The following is a 13,919-nucleotide window of genomic DNA, read 5'->3' as shown; positions in this document are numbered from 1 at the left end:
ACCGTTTGATCTTGTAAGTTGTCCATATCAATTCTTGTTAAAGAATCTGTCCGTGGAAACTTGATCCTTGTAAACGTTCTAAGTTAGAGTGTTGAGTTCTAAGACGGAGTAGTCCTTTAACTTTTGTGGCAACCGGAGTAGGTTGTGAGTTGTTGAGTTCTAGGACGGAGTAGTCCTCTAACTCTTGTGGCAACCGGAGTAGGTTGTGAGGTATTGAGTTCTAGGACGGAGTAGTCCTTGAACTTATGTGGCAACCGGAGTAGGTTGCGAGTTCTTTTTATTGTACGAGTTTTTAGTAGTCGGAGTAGATCACTAAATCAATCAATAAAAAGTAGATTGGACGTAGGCACTTGAGTTCTTGCCGAACCAATTCAAAAATCATTGTGTTGATCTCACTTCACTTTTAATTCCTCTGCAATTTATCTTATTTGTTCTTCATTCACGTTTTAGCTAGCAATGATCTGAATATCGTTATTTCGGTCCGTAGCTTTTACTTCACTTGCTAAGACAAACAAGTAACAGTCAGAACAACTGTCCCTTCCTGACTTCAACAACTTAAATATAACATTTGCAAAGCCATTAGTAACAGTCTGTCTCACTGTTGCTCCAGTCAGTTCAACAATACGCCTTTTAACTTTCATTTAAGATGGGTGTTTGTTAGATACTTGAGATATCATTTCATTTGACTAACTTAAATCAATTAAGTTTAGTTAAAATTTTTAAATAGTACCTAATTCACCCCCTCCCCCTCTTAGGTACTTGAATCCATAAACTCAACCGAAGGAACACCATATCATCTTAGTTGTCGCTAGTCTACTCTCGAACACACTCTAATTCATAACATCGTAAGCATGATTTTGAAAATAGCACGGACATGGCTAGTATATATCCAGTTGCAAGCACTGGGCACATGAGTTTTATTTAGCATTACATAGCTCAATTAACTTAACAACTAGCTCTGTAAATTACACAAAACCCTACATTTGAACCCGAATTCCAGCTGCAAATCACAATCCTGCCAGAATTTCTTCCCACCCTTACAGCATTTAGCAGTTCAAGCTGAGTACAGACTCTAATCATCGAGGAAAGTGGAGTACAAATAAACACATGCAATTTAAATTTACATCAATTCATAGGCGAATGCTCTTTGGATCCCCGACACTGAACATCATGATTCAGGAAGGAGGAGAGATTGCGGAAATGCTACACTTCCATTATTATCAGCTCCTTTGATGTTCAGAATCGAAGTGACCAAATTGTAAATTTGGACATTCTCAAAAGATGGCACCTTCCGTCCCCTCGCGAATTGAGGCCCATGAGCAATGAAAATGGTCCTCATGGAAAAGAAGGCATTATCATACCCGTGTGCACCTCCACATTCCTGCTTGTTAGAATTCGTCATCTCTATCTTATAACCCTCTTCCGGAAGCCCAATTATAGGCGGAATTCTATAACTCTCAGAGTAATGCAGTCTACTAGGAAGATCTTCCTTCAGATAAACCTTCAAATGCTTCCCATTATCAACCTTCCCGGACTGCAATCCCTCGTTCATCTTCGCCACAACATCCGCAGGAGAAATCCCCGAAGGAGGACGAATGGCAAGCAAAGGACTATAAGACTGAACCCAATCAGCCGGAACTTCAACCCAAGGAGCCAAATCATCCAAAAAAATCAACTTCTTATCACAAGTACCAACCATACCATGATCACCAACCATAATAACAGTAACATCCTCAAACACCCCTCTCTTTTCCAACCCTTCAATCAACTTTCCCATCATTCGATCAATCCTAATAACCGCGTCTGTAATCTCCGGATCATCCGGCCCAACTTGGTGACCCTGATGATCCGGGTCCTCAAAATACAATGTGATAAAAACAGGAATATCATCAACTGGCAAATCAAAATAACTAAGAACAGTATCAACCCTATCTTCAAAAGGCACAGACTTGTTATAATTTTGACAAAAATCAACAGGACAATCCCAAGAACCTTTCTTAACCTCGGAACCGGGCCAAAAATAGGTTGCAGCTTTCTGACCGTGGTTAGCCACTGTCTCCCACAATGGCTCACCAAGCCACCATTTGGGTTCATGGCTAGCCATTGAAAAATGATCACCAGTAACAAGATCAGTAAAATAATTGTTTATAATACCATGGTAAGAAGGGTACAGACCTGTGACAATGGAGTAATGATTAGGAAAGGTAAGAGATGGGAAAACCGGGATTAACCCGGTTTCGGCTTCGGTCCCATTGGTGATCAGCCTGTTGATATTGGGTAAATGAGCTTTGAATTGGTACCCGAACCGGAACCCATCAGAGGAAACAAGGAGGACTACTGGGTGTTTGAGCTTGGTGAGGGGGCGGCGATGAAATGCTGCATTGGCATTGGTGGGATCGGAATTGAGGGCGAAACCGAGAGCGAAAGCGGCGAGGGCGGTGAGGAGGAAGGCAATGAAGAGGAGGAGTTTGGTAGGGTGAGAGCGGGTAGAGGAGGGTGAAGAGTGAGTGTCAAATGAGAGGAGGGAAGTGGTTGAGTTTGGGAGATCATCTTTGGGTTGTGTTGGGAGATGATTGTGTTTGATAGTGGGGAGAAATCTAGGTGGATTTGACTCCATTGATGGAACTTGGAAAGATGAAGGATGAGTAATGGAGACTATGGAGATTGAAGAGTGGACTTGTACTATATATGGTTGGTTGGAATTTGAGGCTTATGATTTAGTAGAAGTGGCAATTAGGTTCAGTTCGGGTTAATTCGGCTTCGGGTTAATTCGAGTTCGGGTTGTTTGGATTTGAAAGAATTCAGGTTAGATCGTTGTTTTGGATTCGGGTCATCTTCAGGTAAGTTGTTAACAGTCAGTTTTGGATAATTCATATTCGGATCAAATTCGGATTTTAAGACAGATTTAGGTCACCAATTTAGATGTAGATCGTGTTGGGGCCAGGTATTCGGATCGTGCAAGTTTTACTAGGTTAGTTATGAATTGGGTTTATTGGGCTCGGGTTAGGATAATTGAAATGGACTGGAACTTGTTAAGGTGCGGGAGAAAAGGATGCGTCAAGAATGGACTTATGTACTGTATTATTGATTGGTTGCGTACTTGCGTAGGAACTGTTGACATAAACACGTGCTTTTTTTAGTGGTGTCATTCATTTACTCTCTAACTAGTATAGAACCCGTGCAATACATGCACGGTATTTATAGAGTTTTATTTTTTAATATACTATTTATAGATTGTCAATTGACAATTTATTAATTTTTATAATACGACTTATCTTACAAAGTTGACGAAATTTTTATCGCAAAAAACTTAGAGACAAATTTTATGCACCTCAAATAGGAAAGTATATAGGGGATTATATCAGAATAAGAAAGTATATAGGGAATTATCTAAATAGGGAATGTGTTTTAGGCGGGAAAAATTGGAGCTTTTCTTATTCATTTAGTATATAGAGATAAGGTGGGTCATGGGTGCTCACTACTACCCACGTTATCTTAGTCTCTTGTCTCATGCGCACTTAAATGCGTATCCAAGAGTAAAGACTCTCAAGAGTCAGGAGTAGGGGTTAGAAATGCAATAATACCTACTTCCTTCTATTCATTATATTCAAAGGCATTTTTGACCCATATAATTGCACAAGGATCTAATATTTTGGGCCCAGTAAACCAAATCAAAGTGAGAATAAATAAATTAATGTAAAACTAGTTTAGCTCCCGTGCAATATATGCACGGTATATATAGAGTTTTACTTTTTTTTAGTGTATTATATTTATTTATAAAATTTAAATTAACTAATCTTTTTTTTTTTACTTTTCTCATCGTTATATTTTGATTTGAAAAATCAAAGTCAAAATCAAAGTTTTTCCTATTACCGAGAGATTAATGGTGTTATTTTATAAAATTTTACTGATAATATATTTTTAGCCGCAACTTTTTATCATAGAAAATCAATGAATTTTGTTCGTATTATTCTTTAAACAAAAAAAAGAATTCCTTTTCGTATCATAAAAATATTGGAGATAATTTTGTGTTAATTTTGTGTAAAATGTAAAATTCTAAAAGACATAAATATATAAATCTAAAAGATTATGTGCATTATAGCCCACCATACTTATAAAATATGCTAAAAATAACTACACTTTATTTTAGGAAATATGTTTAGGCGGGAAAATCTAAAGTTTCGCCTATTCTTTTAGTAAATAGGGGATTTTAGGGTCTTTAAAAACTCACTGAAAATTAGTGTGTAGTGTCTTGGTTGTTAGTAAGTAGATTTTTAAACACAAGACTCAAGTTCAAAACTCTATACTAGATCTGGCAAACGGGTCAATCAGATCGGGTTTAGATCGGATCAGTTCAGGTCTATCATTGCTTTCGGGTTAATTGGGGTCGGATTATTTCGGGTTTTTGGACTGTTTCAGGTTGGTTGGTCGAGTCTGTTCCGAGTCAAGTTGTCCGGTTATTTCGGGTCGGGTCATTTTCGGGTCAATAGATAAGGGATAAAAGGTCATTTCAAGTCTTTTCGATGAAATTAAAGTTATATTTTATCCGGTCATTTTCGGGTTTGATGATTTCAGATCGGGTTATTTTTGGGTCGGGTTAGTTACGGGTCAAGAAAGGTTGGATCATGTTCGGATCGGGTTGGGTCAATTCGGGTTTCGGAACACATTCTGGTGTACTTTGGGTCAATTTCGGGTCTCGGGTGCGGGTCAGGTTGTTTTTGCCAAATTTACCCAATACCCACATTTATGTCTTCTTTTTTCATTGCTTTTATAAAATATAATTTCGTAAAATGCTATATAGGGTCTCATCTTTAAATTTTGCATAGGGCCCCGAAAACTCCAAGACGACCCTGACTATATTCTTCCCCGACCCTTTTTCTTTTTGCACAATAAATAAGAAAGTAAATTTGGAACACACAAAACACACTACCTCACATGTCATTGAATTTGGACTACACAAATCAACCCAAAATAAGAAATAGGAAAGAAAACCCGAATAACCGAATAAGGAAATAGGGAAGAAAACTCTTAATATGAGGGAGTACAATAAGTCTTACTTAAGATTGTTAGTGGTCACTATTCGTTTTAAGCTTAAAACGATTCAAATACTATTATATGTTGGTAATAATGACAAAAAAATTTGCATTTCCTAGGCAACAAATGGGGTGATTTGGTATGTATTTGATCTGACCCGAAAAACCGACCAAACCCCATCAAATGGGGAGATCGTCTTATGTTTGGGTCGCTCTTTTGAGCTTCCTACTCCAAGGAGGGCGTGCACGTTTATGGCTTGAGTACGGAGGGACTCGTGTGGTGTCACGACGTCTCGCAGGGGTCCGGTTATCGACCGTGTTCGTTACCACGAGTGCATCATGTGTACTTGTTCTACGGACCGCGGTCCGGGTGTTTGGCGGTGGTGTTGCAATGTCGTCACCGGATTATATGGATGTGGAGTTGTGGTGAATGGAGACTTGTGACTCGTGTGTTTCCTTATTGCATTGCATGTCATATTTACATGTCTTTCCGTGAGTATTTGTATTATTGAATGTGTAAATTGTCACCTTCTTTAATTGAGATGGTCTGTGATGATCTATATGATATTTACGATCATAAGGGGACCAATTTGGAGTACAAGTTTAAACATGGTGATGATTGGGCTATGGGCCGTGCTACAAATATTTAGAGTCGAGTTGCATAATCCTTGGTAGATGACATTGATGGGGCATATTCTGCACCCGCTGACCGAGTCAACATATTGAGCAAGGTCAAAGATATCCACAGCAAGTCAACGACTTAGACAGCCTAGCCGACTCAGCTACGTCGGCTTTGTCACCTGGTCCCGCCAGCAACCGATCGTAGGGGCACATATCCGCGTACTCATATCCAAGACCCCTCGGCCGGCCTGCCATGGGTCCATCGGCCGAGGGTAGAACGGTCTTTCCGCCTGCTAGCCACTTGGCCACTTGGCCACTACGTGACAAAAGGTGAAAGTCTATAAATACTCCTCAACCCTCATTGAGGAGAGGATCCACAATTTAACCTAAGAATCACTATTCATCTGATAATATCTTCCTTATTTCTCTACAATATATACTTCGCCAAATAACAACAACTTATCTCTTTAAGTTCACTGACTTGGGCGTCGGAGTGAGTACGCTCGGCCAAAGCCGAGCCCTCAGTTTGTTCATCGTTTCAGGAGACCGAAAGGAGGATTCAAGCAAAGACGTCATTCTACAAGCACGGGTGGTAACAAATAACTGCTCTGGAATTACACCCGGAACAATTGGCGCCGTCTGTGGGGAAAGATACTAGAAGCTAGTCACATTCATTCCCAAACAAAAAAAACACAAAAACAAAACCCACCCAAAAAGCTAAGAAGATGTCGAAACAACCAGAGAAGGTTCTGGTGGAAAATGAATTCTACCAAGACGACACATTCCACAACTCAGAAATCGGGCAGTCCCCCACCGGCCGTATCACTGATACGACGAACGGGATGCCAAAGGAACAAGATACACCGCTGCCCGCCGACCAGGTCACCATCATGGGACATGTGGTTGATGCAGCAAAACTGAAGCTACTCCTGGACCTAATTGGTAGTACGCCGGCTCACACTGTCACACCGACAAGAGCGGCGGAACCCGTCCAGGAGACCAGGGCCCAAAATGTGACTCCGAGAAACTTGAACGGAGCACTAGGGGAAGCTGACCCTGCCAAGACGCCGGAGGAGCCCAGAGTGCTAGTGGTAGACCTGAGTCCTTCCCGTACTCGCGGGAGGACAGCGTCGCCGCAGCACCGACGAGGCCTGCCTCAGAGGAGTGAAAGAAGTCCGACTCGTCAGAGTCGGAGAAGAAGCCCGACTCACCAGAGTCGAAGGAGAAGCCCTTCCCGCTACGAGGAGAGGAGCCGGACTAGGAATGCGAGGAGCCGATCGCCGCGTGTCGTTCGACAAGTGGTCAGACAGCCCCTCAGTGCCTATGTCCTTGAAACCACCGTGCCAACCAAGCTAAAGTTGCCGGCGTTCATATACAAAGTGGATAGCGACCCCACCGACCATGCCGAGGCCTTTGAGTCGTACATGTCGGTGTGGGAACAACCCGATGAAGTCTGGTGCCGAGTCTTCCCAACGACCTTGCATGGGATGGCTCAAAGTTGGTACAAGGGGCTGCCCGACGGCTCGGTATACTGTTACGCCGACCTAAGGGACGCCTTTTTAGCCCAGTACTCTTGCAATAAGAGGAGGGCCGTGGAGACATCGGATCTCCTGACTATCAGACAGGAGGGGGGCGAGTCTCTACGAAGCTACGTGAAGAGATTCGACGCCAAGGTTCAGCAGATTCGAGAGATTAATCCCGAGCTGGCGGCCTTCGCGCTGATGAAAGGCCTCCCAAGGGGAGACTTAAAAAACGAGCTTATCAAGTACGGAGGCCTGGGCCTAGACGCCGCTAGGAAGATGGCCGACCAGGCCATCAAGGTGGAAGACTATCACAAGACCTGGGTAGGCCACAGCGAGGCTGGGCACTCAGAGAAGAAGAGCCGCCGGGAGGACCACCCGGATGAAGGACGCCGTGACAATAATAGGTCACGGTCTGACAAGTCTGCCAGGAAACAGAACTCGGCGGGCGTCGGGGGGAGTTCGGGACTGTACTACCAAAAGCGGTACAATGATCACACCCCCCTGGTCGTATCGGCCGCCGAGGTCTTTGCCCTGAGCAAAAACGAGGGTCAGAAGTGGGAAAGGCCCCCCAAGCCAAAGGGGGACGGTGACACGAGCCAGTACTGTGAGTACCACGGCCACACCGGTCACCTTACTGACAACTGCCGGCATCTGAAGAATGCCATTGAAGAGCTGATCCGGAAGGGAAGCCTCGGCAAATATGTCGCCAAAGGCCAAAAGACTGATGCCGGCGGTTCAAATAAGAAATCCGTCTTTGAACGGATAGGAGTGATCCATGTTGTCATCGGGGGCAACGAGAACGGTGGGTCCGCTCATGGGCACAAACGACACCTGAACGAGCTGTATCAGGCCATCAACTTTGTGCCCAACACAGCGATCCCCGCTTCCAACATCCCCGATATGACTATTGGAAGGAAGGACTACGAGGGAGTCATCGCCCCCACAGCGACCCACTCATAGTCCACTTGGACATATCCAACCACCTGGTCAAGAGGTGCCTGATTGACACAGGCGCCTACACGAACATCATGTTCAGGGAGTGCTTCCTCAACCTCGGTCTGAAAGTCGGGGACTTGAGCCCCTGCACCCAGTCCGTACATACGGCTTTTCCGGGTAGGCCTGGTACCCTCAGGGTCAATCGGGATCGCCGGTGATGTTCGGCGAAGGGAATGCGGCTAAGAATGTCCTAGCTGAGTTCGTGGTCATTGACGGCTCGTCCGCCTACAACGTTCTCATAGGCCGAGTCACTTTGAGCGAGGACGACGCAGTGATGTCCATCCGGGCCCTGACACTGATGTATGTCTCGGACCGGGGGGAAGCGCATAAGCTCGTCTCCAAGGACGAGAAGGACGAGGTGGTCAACGTCCAGATATCTGCCAGAGGATGCAACATGCAATCCCTCAAAGTGGCAAAGAAGTCAGAGAAGGGGAAAAGCCCATCCTTACAACAAGAGGGCGACCTCATGGATGCAACTGACGGCTAACTGGGAAGGTCCCTACAAAGTTGTTGAAGAAATAAGGCTGGGTACACACCGGCTGACAGACATGAAGGGTGTGCCTTTGATGAGCAATTAGGACACTGACAATCTCGGAAAAACTTTGTATAGCGGCGGAGGTGCCCAAGACAACTGTGGGCACCCCGACGCATGTTTATATCTAATGAAGAATCGCCCGAGTTTTCCATCAGTGTTCATTTCCCCCCATAGTCATCATCAAGAAATAGACGCAACGACAGTCAACCCAAGAAGTAGACGCCACGGCAGTCACCCCAAGAGGTAGACGCCGCGGCAGTCACTCCAAGAGGTAGACGCCACAGCAGTCACCATCAAGAAATAGACGCAACGGCAGTCACCCCAAGAAGTAGACGCCACGGCAGTCACCCCAAGAGGTAGACGCCGCGGCAGTCACTCCAAGAGGTAGACGTCACAGCAGTCACCATCAAGAAATAGACGCAACGGCAGTCACCCCAAGAAGTAGACGCCACGGCAGTCACCCCAAGAGGTAGACGCCGCGGCAGTCACTCCAAGAGGTAGACGCCACAGCAGTCACCATCAAGAAACAGACGCCACGGCAGTCACCCCAAGAGGTAGACGCCACGGCGATAGCCACCCCAAGAGGTAGACGCCACTAGCGATCACCCCAAGAGGTAGACGCAACGGCGATCACCCCAAGAGGTAGATTTAACGGCAAATCAATCCAAGAGGTAGACGTCAAGTTAATCACCATCAAGAAATAGACGCAACGGCAGTCACCCCAAGAAGTAGACGCACTAGCTAGATCACCCCAAGAGGTAGACGCCGCGGCAGTCACTCCAAGAGGTAGACGCCACAGCAGTCACCATCAAGAAACAGACGCCACGGCAGTCACCCCAAGAGGTAGACGCCGCGGCAGTCACTCCAAGAGGTAGACGCCACAGCAGTCACTATCAGGAAGCAGACGTCACGGCAGTCACTACCAGCGCAGTTGATACTCGCGAAAGCGGTCAACATGCCTTAGAAGCGTTAAACACAGTTGAGATACGCACTCTAGACTGCCTCGGCCAGGCCGAGGCGGAAACAAAAGAAGCGCTCAATTAATAACGCAAGAAGACAACTCAGACGAAGACAAGAAAAGACCTTGGCCAAGCCAGAGGCAAAATAAGCAAACTCTTATTAAAAATGATAACAGGTTACAAGTGAGGAGAATACAGACGACGGCTGTCCCCATAGGGATAAGCCAAAACACAACCTACCAAAGTCGTACAAAATACAAGGAAAAGAAAAGCAAAAGGTTACAGACATATCATTTGAAGCGCCAAAAGATGGCAGGGAGGAAAGGCTTAATAATTGGCTCCCGAACATTTTGAAGCTATCCGAGACGCGGTGAGCCTCGGTGACGACCGCCCGTCTCCCTATGCCTTTTCGCTTGCCATCGCCAGCGTTAGCGCAAAGCATCATTTTTATGGGCGACCCGGAAAGCTGTCTTGCGCCTCGGCCAAGAAACCTCGGCCTCGGATTTCTTAAAGCCTCGGCCTCAATTTCACCTAAATTTTGCCTTCATCCTCTCGGCTTCCTCCTTGGTCGCCTTAGTCTTCTCAAAGAAGGGTCGCCTTCTCCGCGGCCGCCTCTTCCTCCCTCTTCACCCTTACCTCCTCCTTGGCCTTCTCCTCCGCGGCTTTCTCCTTAGCTTCGAGCTTGTCGTCAAACAGCTCGTCAAATTTGTCCCACGGAAAGGAGCCATCAAGAGGGAAGAGCTCCCCAATCACTTCCCTGGCGGCTTCTTCGGCCAGGTCCCTAGATTGGGCGCACATGTTAGGGAGGATAACGGTTTGGAGCGTCTCAATGTCCTCCTCCCTTTGGGCGATGATAGCATCCTTGTTCCGAACCACCTTCCCCTGGGCCTGAAACATTTTCCTCCATTCGTCCCTCTGCTGAAAATAAAGGTCGGCGTGCTTCTGAACAAGGTCACGCTCCTCCAGCAGTTTAGCGGCTTCAGCCGCCGAAGCCTCAGCCTTGGCTTTCTCAAAGAAGGACCGCTTTTCAAGATCCTCCCCGAGTTTTCGCTCGCAGAACAGCTTTTTCGGCCTCGGCCTTGGCTCCCTCGCCTTCCTTCTTCGCAGCGCAGCCGACCTCAAGCCGGAGCCGCTCAGGCGCGTGGCGCACTTCGGCCATGACCTTTCCTGCTCCATAATATGAGCACCGGCCACCTCCACCCACTTCGACAAAGACATCCTGGTCAAACTCGGCCCTCCGACCTAATCTGTGCGGGGGTAGGCTTCGGAAGGAGGAGACGACGGAGGCATCCTTACCACCTGCCTGCGCATCTCGCTTCTCAGCACGCCGTTCAACATTGCGTCCGGTAGATGGCGGCGGTGGATCTACAAAAAATTCAATCAAGGCATCTGTGTCAACATATGTGGACATGCCAGAGAGACTGTCATCAGGAACGCCTAATGAGCCGGCTAAATCTGAGCCACAGGTTAGATCCGTACCAGTCTTGGCCTTCTTGGCCGGAGGTCCCATTTCTTTGTTGGCCCCGGCAGCAGCAGCAGCAGCGACAGCAGCAGAGGCTGTCTCTTTCCTCTTACGGACAAGGGGAGATTCCTCCACATCGGAGTCCCCCCATTGGTGATATCAACGATCACCACCGTCTCCTTCTGGGCTGAAGGGATGGGAGGTGGAACTGATGTCGACGCCGTCGCCGCCGAAGACTTTGTTTTCCGCGTTCGGCGCGACATGTTACTAGCAACCTTCGCCTGGGCCGCCTCCACATTCAAGCCTTTCAGCTGCTGATCCATGAGATCATTCGGCGGCATTCTGCGGTCACGGGCTAGAGCCTTAGGATGCAAATCAGCAACGGTCTTATCCTTGTGCAGCCCCATTCTCCGGAGGATATCCTCAGACAGGTCCGGTCCAAAGTGGTCTGCAAAGGAAACAAAGCAAGAGTTAAGTAGAAGAAATAAATCGAAGTTCGAGAAACAGAAACATTGAGAGCGGTGATGGGCCTCACATCGACCCCACTCACCCTGTGCTAGGGCCGGTATGAGGCCGACATGGCAGAGCAGCTCATCCTGAAGAATGATCTGCGTTGGGGGAATCCATCTTTTCGGCACTCCACTCTTGTCCGCCTCAAAAAGCCTCATCACCAGCTTCTCATCCGCTTTAAGAGGGACCTTGCTGGCGTCCATCTTAAGCTTTTTCCGGGTGACCCATTTGTCATGCTCCGCCTTAGTCTCGCACCGCAAATTAACTTGGTGCTGGAAGGACCGGGGCAGCGGATAGTCATCTGGCACCTCAACGTACACCCACCGATCTTTCCAGTCTTTGCAAGAAGAAAGCTTATCAACAGAGACGTAACCCGGCTCCATTTGCACGCTGTACCATCCGACGCGACCAGCAAACGACGCCCGAAGGTGGTGAAGCCGACGGAATAAATTAACCGTTGGGACCTCCCCCTTGAAGAGACAGAGCCAGACAAAGCCGACTATGGTCCTAATAGCCAACGGGTGCAGTTGGGCCACGACGACGTTCATGGCTCTAATGATGGCCATAACATATTCATTCAGCGGAAACCGGAGCCCGTACTCCAGGTGCCGGATGTATACGCCAGTGCAACCCGGTGGAGGGCAACAAACGGCCTGACCCTCCTCAGGGATAACAATTTTGTATCCCCTGCCAAAGTAGAAATGGCCCTCGAAAAATGTCTCGCCGGAACAACTGGCGAACTTATGGGTCCAAGCACGGTCAGGGCCGACCTTACAAGGGGCGCCGTGATCCATGATGTACTGCCTCCCCTCATGAGGACGAGCCCTTTCAGCATCATCGTCGTCATCATCAACATCATCATCATCCTCCCAATCCTCCAAAGCTTTTGGATCGACTTCGGGAGAAGGAGACCTAGGGCCCCCAGACCTTATCGGGATGGCGTCTAGTATCTCCTCCTCATCAAGACGCGACGGGGAACCCCCCGGCGCACGGTTACTAGACTCGGCATCAGCAGAACACATGTTCACAACAAAAAACTTAACGAATAAAAGTTGAAAATTTGTTTGTTTACCTTGAAAAAGTGCGAAGCCGAAGTGACGATTCTGAAGATTTGAAGAGAAAGAAGCCCTTGAAAATTTAGAGAAGAAAATTTTTTGGAGAAAATGAAATTGGTAGCCAATTTCAGGGACTAACTGCCCTATTTATAGGGGAAAGCCCATGAAGAAGGACCAATCAGGGCACAGCCCATGAAACGTCAGCCAATCAGCGAACAGACACGTGTCAGACATGCAACCACGGAATGTCAATCAACGCAACAGTGACCAAGCGTCTTCAACACACCCATTCATATCTCCTTGCCTATTCATCTTCCTCAGCAAATTCCTAAGTATCTGTTCTCCGCCGGCCACATGATCAACCAAGCTAGGTAGCACGGCCGGGGCAATCAAAACAACCCCTAAGCACTCTCAACCCGGTCTCGGCAAGCGTCACTTTCTTTTCCACATCGGATGCCCTTTACACATCCATGTGGAGGGGGGATATGGTACGGCCTAAGCGGAACCAAGCCGAGGTAGAAGAAGCGGAAAGAAAATTTTTTTTGCGCAGAATATACGCTCAACATACATCGGAGCCCATACCACGGCATAGACTACAACTGGGGCAAATTGATGGGGCATATTCGCACCCCGACCGAGTCAACATATTGAGCAAGGTCAAAGATATCCACAAGCAAGTCAACGACTTAGACAGCCCTAGCCGAGCCGACTCTTTCACGTCGGCTGTCACCTGGTCCGGCCAGCAACCGGTCACCGGGGCACATATCCGCGTACTCATATCCAAGACCCCTCGGCCCGCCATGGCTCCATCGGCCAAGGGTAGAACCGTAACACCCCATTTATTTAAGGGCCGAACTAGAACTCCTCGGATAAATGACGGTGTTACCATCTCTAAAACCCGAGGCGAAGAGATAACAAAGGAAAGAAACACAAGACTTTATAAAAATGTTTATAGTGAGATTACAACTGGAATTAAAACAAAGCCTCCAAAAATATAACCAAAAGATAAAGTCTGATAAAACTACTAATAAGACTAAGGTGGGTTAGGCACTAAGTCAGTCATCCAGGCTCTCTTCCCGGCCAGCTCCCATCGGTCTCGAAATACTGTCAACTGCTCCCAATAATTGGATCATCACAGGCGTACACGAATACACAGGGTCAGCCGCGAAGCTGAGTAGGGAAAACAATGAAACAATAAAATATGATATGCATGCTCCTCCGTCTC

The 13,919-nt window shown here is 47.1% G+C and overlaps 1 protein-coding gene across 1 annotated transcript; it reads right to left on the bottom strand.

Moving 5' to 3' along the window:
• Positions 1-855: 855 nt before the first annotated feature.
• Positions 856-2,721, bottom strand: LOC141597099 (uncharacterized). The gene has a single exon (XM_074417448.1). The coding sequence runs from the start codon at positions 2,615-2,617 to the stop codon at positions 1,169-1,171; it is 1,449 nt and encodes a 482-aa protein (XP_074273549.1). The 5' UTR covers positions 2,618-2,721; the 3' UTR covers positions 856-1,168.
• Positions 2,722-13,919: the final 11,198 nt, after the last annotated feature.

Source organism: Silene latifolia, chromosome 8, assembly GCF_048544455.1.
Source record: "Silene latifolia isolate original U9 population chromosome 8, ASM4854445v1, whole genome shotgun sequence".
Classification (NCBI taxonomy): domain Eukaryota; kingdom Viridiplantae; phylum Streptophyta; class Magnoliopsida; order Caryophyllales; family Caryophyllaceae; genus Silene; species Silene latifolia.
The sequence above is the reverse complement of the archived record's forward strand: the minus strand, read 5'-3'. Positions and strand labels throughout refer to the sequence as shown.

Coding starts and splice junctions, on each gene's coding strand:
- LOC141597099 (XM_074417448.1), bottom strand. CDS start 2,617: ATGGAGTCAAATCCACCTAGATTTCTCCCCACTATCAAACACAATCAT.